At 47.7% G+C, this 20,186-nt stretch overlaps 1 protein-coding gene and 1 non-coding gene across 10 annotated transcripts; both read right to left on the bottom strand.

The window, feature by feature from the left end:
- Positions 1–9,616: 9,616 nt before the first annotated feature.
- On the bottom strand, positions 9,617–18,754 carry EIF5 (eukaryotic translation initiation factor 5). 9 transcript variants are annotated; one of them, XM_035261606.3, is made up of 12 exons: positions 18,685–18,754; positions 18,337–18,545; positions 17,132–17,414; positions 16,944–17,025; positions 16,241–16,413; positions 15,860–15,971; positions 14,658–14,800; positions 14,246–14,407; positions 13,806–13,967; positions 13,034–13,198; positions 12,172–12,306; positions 9,617–11,802 (listed from the first exon to the last, which is right to left on the bottom strand). In XM_035261606.3, the coding sequence occupies exons 3-12, from the start codon at positions 17,201–17,203 to the stop codon at positions 11,713–11,715; spliced, it is 1,296 nt and encodes a 431-aa protein (XP_035117497.1). In that variant the 5' UTR covers positions 17,204–17,414; positions 18,337–18,545; positions 18,685–18,754; the 3' UTR covers positions 9,617–11,712. The 9 variants fall into 9 exon arrangements, with proteins under 9 accessions (XP_035117497.1, XP_035117500.1, XP_078191938.1 ...); XM_035261609.3 differs by having other exon boundaries at positions 14,246–14,404; XM_078335812.1 differs by lacking the exon at positions 18,337–18,545.
- LOC118145380 (small nucleolar RNA SNORA28) lies at positions 15,159–15,284 on the bottom strand. The gene has a single exon (XR_004730496.1). It is a non-coding gene; the product is annotated as a small nucleolar RNA SNORA28 (small nucleolar RNA).
- Positions 18,755–20,186: the final 1,432 nt, after the last annotated feature.

The following is a 20,186-nucleotide window of genomic DNA, read 5'->3' as shown; positions in this document are numbered from 1 at the left end:
TCACACCACTGTACTCCAGCCTGGGGCTACAAATGGAGATTCTGTCTCAAAAAAAAAGAGAAAAAGAAAAGATCTTATTATTTATTCATTTAATACAATTTGCTCTTGTTTTTTGTTAAATAGATTTATCATACATAGATTTTTAAAATTTTCATTTTACATAGTGATTAGAATGTTTTCCATGTAATAAAAATCACTCCTGGCCAGGCATGGTGGCTCATGTCTGTAATCCCAGCACTTTGGAAGGCCAAGGCAAGCGGATCACCTGAGGTCAGGAGTTCAAGACCAGCCTGACCAACATGGTGAAACCCCGTCTCTACTGAAAATATAAAAATTAGCTGGGCATGGTGGTGGGCACCTATAATCCCAGCTACTCTGGAGGCTGAGTCAGGAGAATTGCTTGAACCCAGGAGGTGGAGGTTGCGGTGAGCTAAGATCACACCACTGCACTCCAGCCTGGGTGACAGAGCAAGACCCCATCTCAACAACAACAACAACAAGAACAACAAATCATTCCTTTGACGCCCAGTTTCATGAGTTTGGGCAAATGCGTATAATCACGCACCAGCCACCACCGCATTAGAAACAGAACGATTCCACTGCCTGACACTTCCTTCCTGCTGCCCCTACGTAGCCCACTTATCGCCATCCCGACTCCTGGCAACCACCGGCCTGTCCTAATCTGCCTCGTCTCTGGCTTTGCCTTTCTGGGTCCCCTGTGAACGGAATCACACAACATGCAGCCTTTTCAGTCTGCCTTTCTCATTTAGCACAACACACTTGAGATCCAGCCATGTTGTGGCACTTGGCAAGAGTTTGTCACTTTTTACTGTTGAGTAGGACGCTCTTCTATGAATGTTTGTTTCTTCTTTCATCAATCAAAGGATATTTGAGTTGTTTCCAGGTTTTGGCAAACATAAATAGAGCTGCTGAAAACATGAGCATACAGGTTTTGTATGAATGTACGTTTTCATTTTCCGTGGGTAAATACCTGGGAGTGGGATTTCCAGGTCGTGTGATAAGTATAGGTCTAACATTATAAGAAACTGGTCCAGGCAGGGCACAGTGGCTCACACCTGTAATCCCAGCGCTTTGGGAGGCGGAGGTGGGTGGATCACCTGAGGGCAGGAGTTTGAAACCAGCCTGGTCAACATGGCGAAACCCTGTCTCTACAAAACAAACAAAACAATTAGCCGGTGTGGTGGTACATGCCTGTAATTCCAGCCACTTGGAGGCTGAGGCATGAGAATTGCTTGAACTTGGGAGGTGGAGGTTGCAGTGAGCTGAGGTGGCGCTGCTGCCCTCCAGCCTGGCAGCCTGGGTGACGAAGTGAGACTCTGTCTAAGAAAAAAAAAAGAAAGAAACTGGTCCAACGTATAGTCCACGCTGGTGAGTGTGACGTGTGCACTTGGAAAAAATATGTGTTCTTTCGTTGCTGGGGGGAATGTTCTGTAAAAGTCGATTGGGTCAAGTTACCTGAAATCTGAGCTTCTACGTCTTGACTGAATTTTAATTCCATCTGTTTTTGCTTCATGTATTTTTTTTTTCCATTTCCCTTCTTCACTGTTCTAACAGAGCTTCATGTATTTTGAAACTGTCGACCATTCACATTTTTTTGACTGTCGTGTCTTTCTGGTGACTTAATCTTTCATCATATGAAATGTCTCTTGTATCTCTGGTAATATTCTTTGTTTTGAAATCCACGGAATCTAATATCTAGCCTTCCTGTGTTCCCTCGTACTGTCAGCCTCTCTGTGACTTTATTTTTTGTTTTTGTTTTTTTGAGACAAGGTCTCCGTTGCCTAGGCTGGAGTACAGTGGCTCAATCATGACTCAATGCAGCCTCAACCTCCCAGGCTCAAGCTATCCTCCCACCTTAGTCTCCTGAGTAGCTGGGAGTACAACTTCACATCACCATGCCTGGCTAATTTTTGTATTTTTTGTACAGATGGGGTTTCACCATTTTGCCCAGGCTGGTTTTGAACTCTTGACCTCAAGTGATCCACCTGTCTCGACCTCCCAAGGTGGTTGGATTACAGGTGTGAGCCACTGCGCCAGCCTTCTGTGACTTTACATTATATGGCTCTAGTGTGAATAACATAATTGGGTGGAGCTTTTAAAATTCACCCTGATAGCCCAGGTGCAGTGGCTCACACCTGTAATTCCAGCACTTTGGGAGGCCGAGACGGGCGGATCACGAAGTCAAGAGATCAAGACCATCCTGGCCAACATGGTGAAACCCCATCTCTACTAAAAAATATAAAAATTAGCCGGGCGTGGTGGTGTGCACCTGTAGTCCCAGCTACTCGGGAGGCTGAGGCAGGAGAATTGCTTGAACCTGGGAGGTGGAGGTTGCAGTGGGCCGAGATAGTGCCATTGCACTCCAGTCTGGCGCCTGGTGACAGAGCAAGACTCTGTCTCAAAAAAAAAAAAAAACAAAGTTACCCTGATAATCTCTGCTTTTCAGTGCTTCGTCTATTTACATTCCGCGTAGCTATTGACATTACTGGATTCCATCTGCAGTTGTACTGTTTGCTTTCTGATTGTTCCCTTCTCCTCAACAATCTCTTTCGCCTTTTCTACCTTCTTTTGGGTGAAATGGATATTTCTTAGAATTCCATTTTAATGTATCTAATTGCACTTTCGCAAAGGTTCATCATCGCGTTATGTGTATTCGTGCCTATCTAATTCAGTGGTCTTTCCTTTCACTGTAACCTTTATCATTTATTTGCTATTATTATTTTTTAGATGGAGTCTCATTCTGTCACCCGGTTGGAGTGCAGTGGCATGATCACGGCTCACCGCAACCTCCACCTCCTGGGTTCAACCGATCCTCATGCCTCAGCCTCCCAAGTAGCTAAGATTACAGGGTGCGTCACCATGCCCAGCTAATTTTTTAATATTTTTAGTAGAGACGGGGTTTTACCATGTTGACCAGGCTGGTCTCAAACTCCTGACCTCAGGTGATCTGCGAGTAGCTGGGATTACAGGCACGCACCACCACAGCCAGCTAATTTTTTTGTATTTTTAGTAGAGACGGGGTTTCACCATGTTGACCAGGATGGTCTCGATCTCCTGACCTTGTGATCCACCTACCTTGGCCTCCCAAAGTGCTGGGATTACAGGCATGAGTCACTGTGCCTGTCCTAATTTTTATATTTTTCAGTAGAGACGAGGTTTCACCATGTTGGCCAGGATGGCCTTGATCTCTTGACCTCGTGATCTGTCCACCTTGGCCTCCCAAAGTGCTGGGATTACAGGTGGGAGCCACCGCACCCAGCATATTTGTCTTTTTGTTATTAATATATGTTATTACTGTCTGCTTGAAAAAAAATAAATATAAGGCCAGGCACAGTGGCTAATACCTGTAATGTAATCCCAGCACCTTGGGAGGCAGAGGCAGGCAGATCACTGAGGTCAGGAGGTTGAGATCAGCCTGGCCAACATACTGAAACCCCATCTCTATTAAAGATATAAAAATTAGCAGGGTGTGGTGGTGGGCACCTGTAAGCCCAGCTACTTCGGAGCCATAGGGTGAGGTATGAGAATCACTTGAACCTGGGAGACAGAGGTTGCAGTGAGCTGAGATCAAGCCTCTGTACCCTAGCCTGAGTGACAGAGCAAGACTCAGTCTCAAAAAAAAAAAAAAAAAAGAAAGAGAGAGAGAAATATAAATTATATAAGAAAATAAAAAAATTAGTGACGCCAGCAATAAAAAAATACGTTAAATAAGAAAAGAAAATATGTTAAATATGTAAAATATGTAAAATAAGAAAACCTGCTTAAGGTTTTTAACGTCTTTCTTTATCAACCCTACATAATGCATGGCGTGATGTGCCGCCCACGCTGTTCCCACCCTCGCCCACCCATTCTGCCCGTGCTAAGGCTGTTGCTCCCCACCTGCCTGGAGAGTCTGCCTGACAACTCTCAGCTGACCCACACTCCGGGAATCTCTCTCAGCTGAAGAAAGCTCCTGCCTGGGTCAAGGTCACACCCCCTTTCCCAGAGCAGCCGGTATCCAGTGCCTGGTATAAAGCCCCAGCTCCCTTGCCCAGAGATGGTCTACTCTGAAGGGACGTTCCAGCTCCCAAGCTCCTTCCAGAGTCACCTCAGGCCCCGGTTGTGGCTGAATTGCCGCTCAGCCTCTCCCTCTGCCCATCCACTGCCTTCACTCCCCACCGGTGTGGGTCCCAGAAACATGCCCCAGGAAACTTCTTGAATGCAAGTCTGTGTCTCCGAGTCTGCTTACTGAGGAACCTGGCTTGTAATACCCACAACACACTCTTTTCACTGCCATTCATTTAGATTTGCTCACATATTTGTCACCTTCTTACCTTTTATTTACTTTTTTTTGAGACAGGGTCTTGCTCTGTCAGCCAGGATGGAGTGCAGTGGTGCAGTCTTGACTCACTGCAGCCTCCACCTCCTTGGCACATCAATCCTCCCACCTCAGCCTCCCAAGTAGCTGATGACACACCTGTGCCACCATCCCAGCTAATTTTTGTGTTTCCCATTGAGATGGGGTTTTGCTGTGTTGCCCAGTGGAACTCCTGGGCTGAAGCATCCCCCTACCTCAGCCTACCACAAGGTGCTGGGATTACAGGCATGAGCCACTGCGCCAGGCCACCTTCTTAGTCCTTATTCCTCCTTGCATCTCAGGCCTTCCAGCTGGGATCCCTTCCCTTCCACATGAAGTATATCCTTTAGGATGTCCTTTGGTGCATGCCTATCGGTCAGAAGCTCTCAGTCGCTGCTGGTATTTTTTTTTTTTTTTTCTTTCTACATTTTATTATTTCAAACCAGGTGAACAATTCCATAAAACGTGAAAAAAAGCAAGGAAGTGCTCAACGCTGAAGGCCCCGGGCCTGGGACTAGGGCATGAGGGGCATGGCCCCCCAGCAGGCAGCGGCGGTTCCTAGGTTAGCGCTAAGGAGCTACGTTTAGGTTAATGGAGCCTGGGCCCAGGGCCGCTGGGGCAGGGCCCTCAGTGACGTTGGCAGTTGTCTGAACAGCCCTTGGAACCCAATTTTGTGAAGGGCAGGGCAGGGGTGCCGCTCACACAGGGGCGGCCAGCAGAGGGATGGGTGTAAACACGCAGACACACTCAAGGCACGGAGTCACTTGGAAGGGGGGCTGAGGGGGCTGCTGGTCAGGATCTGATAGTTTTAAATAGTTTTTTTCTAAAAAGTTTTCTAGATTTGCATTTTTTTTTCCTTTACTTTCATTTTTTTAAAAAGCTACGAGAATGAGCAGGTGGACTGTGGTCTCCAGGAATGGTGGCGTCTCACACTTCTTGTGCTTTTGCCTTTGGGGCCTCCAAGCGGCTGGGGGGTAGGGAACTGGGCAGGAGGCTCCCTGTAAACATTTGGACTTGGGCTGGGACAGGGGCTGGTGTTGGGTAAACCCTTCCTAGCCACCACGGATGCTTTTATTGTCTCCATCGTTTTGCCTTTTACAGAATGTCCTATAGTTGGAATCATATCAATGGCAAAACTATGGAGACAACAGTATGAGTGGGTACAATGTATCCACAAGGCTGGACCTGTTCCTGCCTCTGGGTCCTTGGAATGCCAGACTTGCCAGTGAGGTTCCCACTGATTCTATCACCAGGTCAATCTTAGGTAAACTATCCCCTAATCCCCAGCTGGCTGTGTGACTTGTTACTTTGCATCTTGTCATCAAAAGAACTTTATTAGTAATCCCAGCATTTTGGGAGGCTGAAGCAGGCAGATCACTTGAGGTGGGGAGTTCAAGAACAGCCTGGCTAACATGGTGAAACCCTGTTTCTACTAAAAATACAAAAATTAGCTGGGTGTGGTGGTGTGGGCTTATAGTCCCAGCTACTTGGGAGGTGGAGGCAGAAGAATGGCTTGAACTTGGGAGGTTGCAGTCAGCTGAGATTGTGCTACTGCATTCCAGCCTGGGCAGCAAAGTGAGTCTCTGTTACACACACACTCAAAACACTTGATGAACAGAGAAGAGGTGGTGGTCAAATCTGAGAACCCCAAACTTCTAACTACAGAGAACTGTTCCCGAACCTCCATGGCTCTCTGCTTCTGGGCCTTGGCCTTTAAGTAGACCCCAAATAGGCGATCCCAGTCTTGAGAGAGTAAAGAGGGAGAGAAGGGAGAGGAGAGAGAGGTTTCAGTGCTCCTGGGACCTCAGATTCTGCTGTGGGAGAGGAGCCTGGACCTGCTAACCTCTCCACTCTGGGCACTGTGCCCTCATGTTAGACAGCCAAGGCTGGTTGGGGATCCAAGTGTCCCAGGCTGAGGTGCATCCTTCTGACTAGTCTGCTCGCTGTGCTGCACCTCGCCTCCCTTCCTGTCTCCCACAGGACCTTAACCTCCCTGGCAACAGAGGGATTCAGACTTGCCCAGGAGTGCCTGCTGCTTCCACCAGCCTCAGCCCCACCATCCATCATGGAGCTTCCACCTTCCAGGTGTGCTCCCCCTCTTTCCTCTCCTGGGCAAACTCCTACCCATCCTTTGAGAACCAGCATGAACACTGCCTCTTTCTGTGATGCTCTCCTCCCTCCCTTCTCTAAGGTTCTATTCCTGTTTGCCTGCCTTGGCCTGGGAGCTCCTTTAGGGTATGAGGGGGTGGGGATGCGGATTTGGAGTCAAGTGTGAACTGCCAGAGGCCTGGCGTGGAGTAAGGACTCAAGGATCTGGTGGGGTGAATGAGTGGACGGCCACCCACCCTTCTGGGACTTCATTTTCAGTCCGTAGATGGTCCCTTCAGAAGGCTCAAGGCCTATCAGTTGCAACTTAACCCAAGGATCTGGGGAGCTGCTGAACTCCTCTCTCCACTGTACACTCTTTAAGGGTCCCTCCTTACCTCTATCCTAAGTCCTCTATGGGGCAGTAAGGACGAGGGCCACATATGGAGAGGACTAACATTGGTTTGTGACAGCAGAAGCTGAGGCCCAACCTCCATGTGCATTTGCTGTGGGACTCTGGGCTTGTTTCCTCCTTGAGAAGCGCATGTGCAACCCAATGCTTGTGCCATCAATCTGTGTACACTTTGGAAGGATCCCTTCCTTCGCCAAGTGCTAGACATGCTGAAAAGCAAGTTGCAGGCCGCCTTCCTGGGAAGCCCGCTCAGCTGCACTGGCAGGCCGCCTGTCCTCACAGCCCTCAGTCACTAGGGGCATGATGCCACTCTATCACTAGCAGCTCTAGGGCCCATCTTCCCAAGAGCAACATGCAATGGACTGATGTCGCCTGCCCAGCTCATGGCTGCCCTGTGCCTGTGGTGGCAGAAGCTTCCCAGCTGTCATGTTGGACAGAACTCTGCTTGTTGGGGCCCTGGCACGTGACAGGATGGCCTGCCTAATGGCTCAAAGGGCTATCTGCAGATATGGGATCACATGAGGGCAGCTTGTCCATAGTCACCCGGCTTTGTCTGGGAATCACTAGTGTTGCTGGTGGCAACCACCCATATTAGGGGCTGAGACAAAGACTGCACCCTCAAATGCTCCACAGCCAGCAACAGCTCTTTCCTTGCAGCTGCCAACTGCGCTCCTTGTTCTACTGACTCCTGCTCTAAATGTCTTCAGTTGCAGGCATATTCTGTCCTTTTAGACAATTTCCCCTACTGCCCTAGCCAGGCATTGAGGGCTGCACATGGGGCTTCCACCCCCACCAGATGTGGAAAGGCAGTTCCCTAGAGTTTTACACTAAGGCCCAGGACAGAATCCAGATTTGATCCTAACATCCAAGTGAATCCTCCTCCTCTTAAAAATAATCTACTACAGTGCCGGGCGCGGTGGCTCACGCCTGTAATCCCAGCACTTTGGGAGGCCGAGGTGGGTGGATCACGAGGTCAAGAGATTGAGACCATCCTGGTCAACATGGTGAAACCCCGTCTCTACTAAAAATACAAAAATTAGCTGGGCATGGTGCTGCGCGCCTGTAATCCCAGCTACTCAGGAGGCTGAGGCAGGAGAATTGCCTGAACCCAGGAGGCAGAGGTTGTGGTGAGCCGAGATCACGCCACTGCACTCCAGCCTGGGTAACAAGAGCGAAACTCCGTCTTCAAAAAATAAAATTATCTACTACATAAGCAAAGGGCAGGACCAACTCAGATCCTACCCTTCACTTGGAGGTCCCCACACTGCACCTCCATCTAGGTTCCAAGAAAAGAATTACTCTGTAGCTACTATTCTCACATCCCAGCACATACAAGCCCTTCATTTTCTGGCCATACAAAAAACCAAACAAAAAAACCGCAGATATTTGATTTCCAGAACAAAACTTGTTATGGCTGAACCAGACAGGTGGGCATAAACCCTGAGCTCCCAACCTATTATCAAAGGCTCACAGGGTTACTGTGTTACACAAACCTACAATGAGACCATTGGCAAGTCATCTGCTGTCACTCCACTTATGGAACGTCATTATGCATCAGTATGTGTACAGAGTACTGGGGACAGAGATGACTGAATGACTCCCTGAGCCCTTGAGAGGGCAGACAAAAGTGCAACACTGTTTCTGGTACTGAGATTGCTCTGGGTTTCCAGTCACCAGAGACTGAAAATTTGAACCATCAAAAAGACAACGCAGGGACAAGGTCAACTGCGTTTTTTGGTTACTCTGGAATGCAATACGGGTAGGTCAAGCTGAGGGCAATTAGCAAAAAGGGCTGGTTAGGTAAGGACTGTCTGCAGACTTGTCAGAGAGATTTAAAATACATTAAGGCTTGGGTTATTGTTAGACAAGTGACCTTGGTTTAACAGTCCCTATGCCTCAGGACCATTGTGAGGACTGACTGAGCTACCAAAACACAGAAGTTCAAATTCACCTAACTGCTTTTTGCAGATGCCCAGCTTTCATTTCTGGCATCTCTAGGCCAAAGGCATAAAGACAGTGCTCAGTATGCTGGAACAAACAGTTTAGGGGCCCGATCCTGATATACCTCCCTTCTCAAGTGGGAAGCACTGGATTAGAGTACATTTTTGTCCCACTCTAAATTTCAGGACCCATGCTAGTTATTTTTGAACTCTGTCAACTTCAGAACGTACTTGTTTAGAAAGCAATCCTCTACAGGCGTGGGCGCAGCAGCTCACGCCTGTAATCCCAAGGTGGGCGGATCACCTGAGGTTTGGAGTTTGACAACAGCCTGACCAACATGGAGAAACACTGTCTCTACTAAAAATAAAAAATCACCTGGGCACGATGGCGTATGTCTGATCCCAGCTACTCGGAAGGCTAAGGCAAGAGAATCACTTGAACCCAGAAGGCAGAGGTTGCAGTGAGCTAAGAATGCACCATTGCACTACAGCCCGGGCAACAAGAGCAAAACTGTCCCCCCACCCAAAAAAACAAGCAATCCTCCCCATTTTTAACTAGAGCTATATACTATTTCCACAATTACAGAGCGATATATTTGAAGTCTGAGTTCCGTAAGTATCTGTCAATATTTCAAAAAATAAAATTGAGATAGATTCTCAGTTCACAGAAGACTAGCAAACCTAAGTCAATGACCCAATTAAATGAACTGCTGTGAGGCTGGCGAGTGTAACTGCAAGATACATCCAACACAAATCTAAAGCCACAGCTACAAAACAGGGCAGATCCCAATGCTTTGATCTCATTATAAAGCAGAGACAAAATACAATTTTATCATTATTTTAATCAAGTAACTTAGCTGTTTGAAACAAGAAATCCTTAAGACAGTTTAATAGAGCAAAGTGAAGAATTACTCTCTTAGGATAACCTATGAACAAAGTTCAGATTACGTGGATTTGATTTCCATTGGAAGTTTGGCACCAGACTGAACATTGGTCTAAGCTAAAATTTTTAGTGTTCTAGAAGCCCTGAACTTTTCCCCTCACATAAAAAGTAGAAGCTTTATAATAGAACTTCATTAGCTTGACACTAAGTCGAATGCAACTTAGCTTAGGTCACCAGTATCTCCTTTAGAATTTCAGTTAATGAAAGCAAACTGGTCTTGCGGCAAAGAATTTGAAACCTAGGCAACATCGAGTTTGCAGAAAAAAAATCCTCTTTGGTGTGACAAAGCACATTCCCTCCAGGTATATGGCTCCTGCTCCACTGGCACTAGAATCTATCAAAGGCAGCTGGAGGCCAATTCTTGCCTCTCCAGTAAGATTGCTAGGTTTCAATTCCTTAAAACAGCAAGCCAACAAGGTTTTATTACATCAAATGTTTGTATCGTTTCAATGTGAAAAATTTTTTACGCTTGTTATTAAGGTCTCATTATCTGTGAGATAAGTCACAAAAAAGAGGTGAATGATACATGAGCCACTGCTCGAAAATAAACCCTATCGATTCTCAATTCCCACTGTGCACTTTGTGAAAGGGGTAACTGTCAACAAGCTTAACCTTGAAGACGATGACTCAAACACAATCGGAACCCATAGAATTTAGATCAGGCAAGGAGTTCACAGGCAAGTTATTGACTCTTGTGTGTCCAAATCTAAAGCCCTGCATAGGCTCTGTCAGATCTTTGTCACCTGCATTCAGGTGGCCATCAGACTTCTTGGGTACCTGGCTATATTCAATGTGAAGTAAAAAATATCCCAAGTCTTACACCAAAATAGAGGCTCTGACTTAGAAGTATACTTTTACCTTTCTTTTTAAATAAGACATTCTGCGGCGGGGGGGGGGGGGGGGGGGGGGGGGCGGGAATCAGATTTGAAACACAGTAAATACTTATTTTGGCAGGATAGCAACCAAAATCTAAAAACCGTAAACTGTGTCCAAATGTAAAAGGCATTAAAGAACAACCATGGGGGGGGGGGGGGGGGCGCGCGCCACACTGAAGAAAAAGATATAGTATGCCTAACATTTTGGAATTGTAATTTAAACCCTAGGGGCAAAAGCCGAAAAATTATGCTTAGGTTGCTAATAACTGCATCCTTCCCCATTTCTCCCAAATAAAATGTTTATTGTTTAATTGCACCCCAAAGCAAATTCTCTCAGTACAAAGTAACTACATACATACAAAATGCTTGTTAATGTAATAATTTCCCTGGCTCATCCAATGTGCAACGCATATGATTTCAAAGACTGCAATTTGGGTCAAGTGTACAGGATGTAAGGAAACAACTCTCCAAGTTTCAAAACCTGCTCTTACGTGACACTCAGGTTGTATTTATTTCTTGGTAAGATGTTGTACTGTCATTTATCAATCTACCTCACAAAGCACATTACCAGATGCCGATTTGAGGGACTACAGATAAAATTTTAGTACTATATTTAATGGGCTGAATAAGGTAATTAGAAGTAAGTTTGCTTTACCTTCTGTTGAAGACCTCTTAACAGCCTCAGCACTTAACGATATCTAGCAGGCTCCAAGAATGCTCATCAGGTGAAATGATGGCACAACATTTAAGAAAGGAGCCTGTTACTTCAGCCTAAGTCATTCAGAGCCAAACATCTATAGAATGACCAAAATCAAATCTTTATTTTTATAACTGTATAAATGTGATCCAAATGTGTCCACCACTAATTTTTTCAAAAAGAAACATGCTATAAATAAGCAAACTACATCTGCTCACTGATGTGTATGGACTCCCTAGATGTCTCATTGGGCTTAATTACAGACCACTCACAGTAATAGATTTTTAGTGTAAAGTGTAGCATGATGTTAGCCATTGGAGCTTCTGCACATACATGTTGCACTTCCGGCTGATAATGGAAACACTGCAGCATTACACTGTTAAGCTAGGTCGCATCCATCCCCTTAAATGGCATCAATATCAATGTCGTCATCCTTGTTGTCAGACTTTACGGTTTCAACTTTCGGTACACTGGCAGTCTTCGAATACACCACCTGATAAAAGGAATAATTTTGTTCAACATTAAGCTGATAAACCTGCTTATAAAACAAATCAATATAAATTGTGGTCACAAAGGAGGACAACTGCCTAGATGCAGCCATTTCTTCTTCTCTGAACAGCTTTGCTATGCAAGACCTATAGGTTATCTTACACAGGCTCCAGTCTTAGTATCTTACAAGTTTTTTTAGACTATAATGTGTAGGAGTAGGAATGGCTTCTATCACCCTATTTTCCAAATTACTGGGAGGCTATATTTTATTGCATCTTAAATTTTAAACTTGAAATTACCCCAAACTGCCACTTTATCACTCCTCACAAACCTTTGTAAATCTGAAACACCCTCCCCGCCCCATGCTGTTTACCTCAATGTTCTCATCTTCGTCTTCTTCTTCAGCACCGGAAGATTCTTCCTCTGCCTCCTTCAACCATTTTATAAATGGTTCTGCTTTGACACGAATCTCTTTGGCAAGTTCTTTGGAGACATATTTCTTAGAGGCCTAAAAAATTGGGTACAATTCTCTTGAGGACTTAATTTTTTTGAGACACTCTCACTCTGCGGCCCAGGCTGGAGTGCAGTGGCACGACTTTGGCTCAATGCTACCGCTGCCTCCTGGGTTCAAGCAATTCTCCTGCCTCAGTCTCCCAAACTTAAAAATTTTTGATTATTTATACAACCCCCGTTACTGAGCTCTTTGAAGAGACTCGGTCATAAGTCTGAATTCTCAACAGACTATATGTACTCAACAAACCCATTATTAGTCTTACCAATTTGTTATGACTGCAAAGCAGACATGGTGGGAATCACAACCTATAGCATAGAGACTAGGTATTAAACACTACTACTTGATCCCAAAACCGTCTCAATACTAGTGAACAGCCTGGTGTGGTAGCTCATGCCTGTACTCCCTGCACTTTGGATGCTGAAGCAAGTGGATTACCTGAGGTCAAAGTTTCAACACCAACCTGGCCAATATGGTAAAACCCTGTCTCTACTAAAAATACAAAAACTAGCTGGGCATGGTGGCAGGTGCCTGTAATCCCAGCTACTCAGGACGCTGAGGCAGAACTGCTTGAACCCAGGAGGCGGAGACTGCAGTGAGCTAAAATCACACCATTGTACTCCACCCTGAGACAGAATGAGACTTTTATCAACTGCCATCCACCCACTCCCCGCACACAACCAAACATTTGTGAACTTAAAGAGCCCACCTATGTATTCCCCACCTTTTCCGACCAGCTGATGATGACCTCTTCTTCTAAAAGGTCTGCATCATACATCTCCTTCAAGATATGTGGAATCTTGGAGATAAGCTGAGCTTGATGCATTGCTACCACACACTCCAAACCATGAAGAAGGTACCGTTGAGCTTTTTTGTTGTTGTGACAAAACTGCAAATAGACACCTTGGAGTTAACAAGCTTTTTTGTATGTTCTAACTTGACAACTCTAGTACCCAAATATTTCTTCCCTTAAGAGTGTTCTGGCCGGGTGCGGTGGCTCAAGCCTATAATCCCAGCACTTTGGGAGGCCGAGGCGGGTGGATCACGAGGTCAACAGATCAAGACCATCCTGGTCAACACGGTGAAACCCCGTCTCTACTAAAAATACAAAAAATTAGCTGGGCATGGTGGCGCGTGCCTGTAATCCCACCTACTCGGGACGCTGAGGCAGAACTGCTTGAACCTGGGAGGCGGAGGTTGCGGTGAGCTGAGATCGCGCCATTGTACTCCAGCCTGGGTAACAAGGGCGAAACTCCGTCTCAAAAAAAAGAGTGTTCTGTAAGTACATGGCCCATTCAGTAGTGGTTCAAAAAGGTCAATGCATAAAGATCCCCATTAAGTTTGTAAGGCCCTACGCGCAGCACTTTCAGATGGGAAGAGGTGAGCAAATTATCCCCACTTTCAAGCATGACAGGACAAGCAAAGGTGGTTAAAATGACCATCTTGAAAGCCACATAGCTGTAATCTCATTCATGAATTCAGAGTAATTCACTTACTCGTAGGAAATGGCGCCTGTATTTCTTAATCTGTTCTCTGATCTTCTCATTAAAAAGAACTTCAGTCAGAACAAGAGGACCCATGGCTTTTACATCTAGTCTTTCTGCTTCAGCAACAATTTCTTTGTCAGATGAGTCAATAATACCCTCTTCTTTCTTCTTCTGCAAATAAGGAAAACAATTCAGTGAAACAGGCACAACTTGCTAGGCTCAAGGTATCAGGCAGTCCCTACTCTAAAGGACATATTTTTTCCTACCTAATTTGGCAGTTGACATATAGTGCCTGGAACCGCCCTCCAAAGATTATTTAATGAATGAACAAAAAAGTGAAAATAAGCCATGCATAGAGTAATCCTTTATAATTACACAGTTTAAAGTATCATGTATCTAAAGGCCCAAGGCTGGCTGAAGCTGATTTATAGACCCAGCAAAGGTTTTACCTTAACAAAATCAAACAGGATATTGACCCGCTCCTCAACTGTTCTTTCCAAATCATCGCTGAGAGTCAGAACTTTTGCGTGGTCACTGATTTCATCCATTCGACGTCTTTGAGCTTCCTCAGTTGTATCTTCTCCCCAATCATCATCCTCTTCTTCTTCCTGCTTATGAAAACAGATACTTGATGCAAGGCCATAAACACAGAAAAAGGTTCAGATTTTGTCAAGTTAATGGCATCAAGTTCATCTCCTACCAAATTGGGTTCCCCTTAACTCAAACGGCCAACAGTACTTGGAATCCAAAGTATTCGTGTATTACCTTGAAAGTTAGTTTTAACATTTCTGTCCACCTCAACCAAAAGCCATATACTTTACACAACTTTAGTGCCCACTAGGCCATTAACCCTACACTCACCACTGTATGTGGAGGAGGACTAATTTCATTTGGTGGTGGTGGTGGTGGTGTCTCACTGCTGGATACGGAGCCATTTTCCTTGTCTTTGCCCTTTCTATTTTTCTTTTCCTTTTCTTTCTTTCCTGTACTGCTGTCACTATTCTCTATAGAGAAAAAGGGAAATAAAAATATAACCCCATAATTTACATTACGTCACTGCCCATTATGAAGATTTAAAACCCTGGCCTTATTTTACTATGCATCCCCTCAGAAAAACCACACATCACACACAATGCTACTTAAGAGGCTCCACAGATCAAATTCATCATGTATTTCATAAGATGAAAATGTCAACCTAAGAATGGAGTGACACAAAATATTAGGGATATAACTGCTAGGGAAGATAAAAATGAAGTGATGATGCCTCAACCAGGGAGTGAAAGGTGGCCCTAAGGACCCCTCTCTGCCATCCCTCATAAACAAGGTCATTTACTCAACCCAGCTTTAGCCAAGAGCTGGAACAGTGTTTAAGTCTATATAATGGCTTATCTCATGGGAGAGAGAACACCTGAATAGGTTAGACTTTTTTGCTATAGCAAGCTCAAATTGTGTCAGACAGCTGTGATTATCTGCCACAGAGTGTTGCTTGCAATGCTCAAGTTTAATAAAGGGGGCCCTCTTCACACAGATCCTTTGCTGGGTTTCCATAAAAATTTTAGTCATTACTTCATGAAGATAATCTGTCTTAACTGATGACATGGCACAGTCTAATTGGCAGCCTGTTTCTCACCTTTAATGGTTAACAAGGACACTTTTGAAAGATGTCTTAGATTTGGTAAAATGTAGTGCCAAGACTGAAAGTTCCTTATACTTTGAGACAGAGGCTTGCTGTTGCACAGGCTGGAGTACAGTAGCACGATCCCAGTTCAGTGCAACCTCTGCCTCCCAGATTCAAGTGATTCTCCTGCCTCAGCCACCTGAGTAGCTGGAATCACAGGAGTGTGCCACCATGCTTGGCTATTTTTGTATTTTTAGTAACAGAGGGTGGGTTTCACTATGTTGGCCAGGCTGGTCCTGAACTCCTGGCCTCCCCAAATGCTGGGATTACAGGCATGAGCCACTGTGCTGGGCCTCCCTTAGATTCCTATTCCAAAAAAACCTTCCACTTTATTCCCTACAGTCACGTTATGTTAGGATCTTAGGAGTTCATCGTGAAGACTCACCAGGTGGGTTTTTGAGAATGAATGTGCAGAGTTTATGATGTGTGTCAAGCATGCCTCGATAACCACAGGCTTTACAAGAATTACCTATTGTTTGCTTCTTTGGATTGACATGCTGCCAAAAAAAAAAAAAAGTTATCCATAAGATGCAAATATTCAATCAGAAGACATCTAAACCACAGCTTCACATATAAAATAAACTTTTTTCACACAGTGACCTACTTTAAAAAAAGAATGGAAATATCTCCAAATCTGGAGGTTTTGGGTTTGATTTACAATACATCTGCTCTGTCTTCTCAGGAAGGTGACTTAGTGATATTATAGAACTGATCACAGAAGTAAGTATATGGCTTTTGTTTTGACAACCACCACAAAAGCACTCACCAGATCTGTTTCCGGATTCTCACATTCAGGACAGAGAACAAATTTTTTAATGAATCCATCCAACATGTCTTGCAGCTTATTCGCCTCATGAGATCCATTGACAATGTAACGGTCATTCTTAACATCAAACTGGGTCTGTGCTCCCAGCTCACAACCAAAATATTTGGTGGGATCTATTTGAATGAAAGAAGAGTTTAGATCATTATACAGTCACCTAACTCAACCACCACTTTTTTTCTCCTGAGATGAAGTCTTACTCTGCCACCCAGGCTCCAGTGCAATGGTGTGGTCTCAGGACAATCTGTGCTCCCCAGGTTGAAGCAATTCAACCACCTCAGCCTCATGAGTAGCTGGGACTACAGGGGCATGCCATCACACCTGACTAATTTTAGTATTTTTAGTAGGGACGGGGTTTCACTTTGTTGGCCAGGCTGGTCTCCAACTGCTGACCTCACGGCCCACCCGCCTTGGCCTCCCAAAGTGCTGGGATTGCACTCCTGAGCCACCACTCTTTTTAAATTATTGGGTTAAAGAAACGTGTTCTCCTGGTAGTTTCGTAAACTCAGGGCAACCAATAAATCAGGGTTCCTCAGTTAACTTGTAAGCTAATCAACTAGCATACAATTAGAACAAGTTTCGCAGCTCAAAGACTTTGAAGACTCTCCATAATGTGCTCTCTTTTTACTTTCCAAGCTCTACTTACACGTTGGAGGCCGATTAAGCGCCTTGGCAACGTCAACCATGTTGACTATAACTGTCTTGATTCCATTTCCTTTGCCCTCAACCTAAAGGAAATAAAAAATTTTAATTCTGCAGTTTCCCCTGACAGATGGAATCTTCAAAATTCTGCAAAAAGAGCTATCAACGAAAATGAGGAGCAGCATACACTACCTTGGCAATCAGACGGGGCATCTTGTAGCGATAGAACTGGTCTGACACGCTGCGGTTGACGTTGACAGACATTTTGGCTTATTATTAGTGGCTTTATCAATAAGATGAAGAGATCTTTGATTGCAACTTTTTGGTATCTTCTGTCTGGAGAAGAAGGGATGACATAAACGACTGCAAGAGTTCTCGGTCTCTGACATGAAAAAATTTTCGCCACTGAGGCTGTAAGCTTCTTGCTTGTATGCTATGTTTCCCCAATACAGGTACCAATGGCTGCGCAACAGCTCTGAAAGAGAAGAGACAGAAAACACAACCCCACGCCCGGGTTAGCATCACCGCCTCCTTTCACACTCCGGCTAGTTATGCTTCCGCTTAATTCTACCTGAAGCGGCACCTGAGATCCCATGCAAATAGCCCCTCTCCTCTAACACAGGACACCTGCGGGAACTTCAAAGGCCCGGATTCCAACCAGGCTGCGACTCCGGCAGGGAAAGGCCCGGTAGGAAAACAGGCCGCGCCGTGTCAGCCGCCGCGGGCTCCCGTCAGACCGAGGGCCATGAGCAGGTCAAGCGCTCGCCTCTGCGGCCATCCAGTAAGTGCTAGGAACGAGCCCGAGCCCTCGCCGCCTCCACCGCGGCCTGGGTCAGCGACCCGCCCAGGCACAGCCCCGTCCGCCGTCATTTCTAAGGGGAAACTGGGAACCATCCTCCACCCCTAATGGTCGCTTCGGCCACCACGGCCCGCTTCAGAGCAGCACTTCCGGAAACGCAGCGCCCGGCCCGGCCTCCCTGTTCCGGGCGATTCCAACACTCGGTTAACCTTCGCCCCGGTCCCCATGGCTACCGCGCGACCCGGGCGTCTGGCCCCATCCCCAGCGCGTCCCCGGAGGGCGCGCAGCCGGGAAGCCACACCGGGCCCAGGGGCGCCGGGACTACGGCCGCCCCCGCCCAGAGCGCGCGATGACTCACAAATGCAGCAGCTGAGACCTGAGTCAGCCCGAGCGGCGGGCACGCGCGGCGCGCTCCCGCGAGGCCGGGGAAGGGGCGAGGCCGGCCCGGGGAGCGCGCGGGGAGGGGGAGGGGGCGGCCGGGGCCCGGGCCCGCCCGCCGCCCCCCCCAAACTGCGCCACACGCCGCGGCGGGGTCACGCGGCGGCCGCCGCCATCTTGTGCGGCCGCCATCTCCCGGCCCGCCGCGCCCGCGACTCACCGTTTTCGTCAAATAAAGACATAAACCCAACGCTGCTCGCCCGGGACTGGGATGAAGTGAGGCGCGATAGAAACCCGAGTCCGAGTCCGAGGAGGCGGAGGCGGAGCGCAGCGAGGAGCGGCCGGGCCAGGTGCCGCCGCCGAGCAGCGGGGAGGGGCTGTCCCAGCGACGTCCGCGGTCCACACCCGTCAGCGCCGGAGCCTGGCGACCTGGCGCGGAGAGACGGCGCCGTGAGCCGCGGGCGGGTCGGGGGGTGCGCCTTCCCGGCCAGCCAGCAGCCCGCGGGGTCGGGGGTGCGGGGAGAACCGGGCAGGGGGCGCGGGGCCGCCGACCCTCCACCGGACTCACCTCTGGAATGTTCTCGCTCTGACTGAACAACGCCGCCGCCGAGCTCAAGCTACCCTCGGCCCCAGCGCCCGCCCCCCGCGTGAGGCCTCACTGTCCATTGGCTGGAGGCCTGCCATAGCTCGCTCGTCATTGGTTCGCTTGCGGCGTCAATCGCGCCGTTCCGCACCCCTTCTGCTTCCTGAGGCTCCACTCGTGGCCTCGGCCCGCCTCCAGCCCCGATCCCCGCTTCCTTCCTCTCCCCTCCCGTTTCCCAGAGGCCTTAGCGGCGCAACCTTAGGTTGTCGCGAGAGCCGGAAAGGCCCTGGCTGCAGGGCCGGGCCGCGGGGGATAGTGCTTTGTCAATTTGGGCGCTGCGGGGAAGATGGCGGTTGGTTTCCCTCCACGCCGGGTCTGGGCCAGGCCGCGGCGTCGCGGCGACTCCCGGGTCCCAGGACCATCGCCCTCGAAACCGCTCTCGAGGCCGTGCTTCTGTGGCCGACACTTTGGGGGGGAGGAAACCCGACCGCGTTCTCCCAGCTGCGGGCGCTCGTCTGTTTTCCGGTCCCCCCCCCCCCCCGGGGACGCAAGTCTCTGGGCCTCGAGGACTGAGTTGTTTTTCCATCCTGAGCCCCAGGCCTGGGTTATTTATTCCCAGGGCTGTCTTCTGTGTCGGACCCGGGTGGAGTGGCCGCCGGCGGAATGAGCCCGAGCCTCGCCAGTGACCGCCCGTGGCGGTCGTGAGGCTGCCCCGCCGCCTGGGTGCCAGCCCGCACCCGGCCTCCGCGCTTAGCTTATAAGGCTCATCGCGTCGCTTCCCGTTTTCGGAAGAGGCAGCCCTTAATTGGTTTGGAATCCTGGGGCCTCCTGTAGGCGCTTGGTGGTGGGGTCTCGCCTTCTGGTGAAGGCTTACCCCCTCCCAGGCTTGAAAAGCGCTGTCCGTCCTTCCTGCTTCCCTGTACCCTCCAGTTAATGACTTGTGAATTCCTTGACAGGGAAATCGTAGCCCTGGGCAGGAGTTTTATAATGAGATTCCAATGTATTCCATTGAAAATTACTGTTTACGCGATGGTCGCGGTGGCTCACGCCTGTAATCCCAGCACTTTTGGAGGCCGAGGTGGGCGGATCACCTGAGGTCAGGAGTTCGAGATCAGCCTGGCCAACATGGTGAAACCCATTCTTTACTATAAATACAAAAAATTAGCTGGCATGGTGGCGGGCCTGTAATCCCAGCTACTTGTGAGGTTGATGCAGGAGAAGCCTTGGACCCGGGTGGCAGAGGTTGTAGTGAGCCGAGATCACACCACTGCACTTCAGCCTGGACGACAGAGGGAGAGACTGTCTCAAAAAAAAAAAAAAAAAATTTAGAAAGAGGCTCTCATATTTTCTGTTGAAACATTCTTTCTGAAACTTGGATTTGTGTGTGTGTGAAAACTTGAGACTTAAAAACGCATCCATAGTCCACCCTGAAGTTTGAAGACATAACTTGGCCGCAGTAGAGTGAGAGCCCCTCTAACCTGCACTCT

The sequence above is a fragment of the Callithrix jacchus genome, chromosome 8 (assembly GCF_049354715.1).
Source record: "Callithrix jacchus isolate 240 chromosome 8, calJac240_pri, whole genome shotgun sequence".
Lineage (NCBI taxonomy): Eukaryota > Metazoa > Chordata > Mammalia > Primates > Cebidae > Callithrix > Callithrix jacchus.
Note: the sequence above shows the minus strand (reverse complement) of the source record. Positions and strands in the feature narration are given on the sequence as shown.

Excerpts from the sequence above, each read along its gene's own strand:
- EIF5 (XM_035261606.3), bottom strand. The coding sequence starts at position 17,203 with ATGTCTGTCAACGTCAACCGCAGCGTGTCAGACCAGTTCTATCGCTAC. Across the intron at positions 17,026-17,131 it reads TGCCCCGTCTGATTGCCAAG|GTTGAGGGCAAAGGAAATGG; the intron begins GTAGTGTATGCT and ends TATTTCCTTTAG. Across the intron at positions 16,414-16,943 it reads GCTTAATCGGCCTCCAACGT|ATCCCACCAAATATTTTGGT; the intron begins GTAAGTAGAGCT and ends TCATTCAAATAG.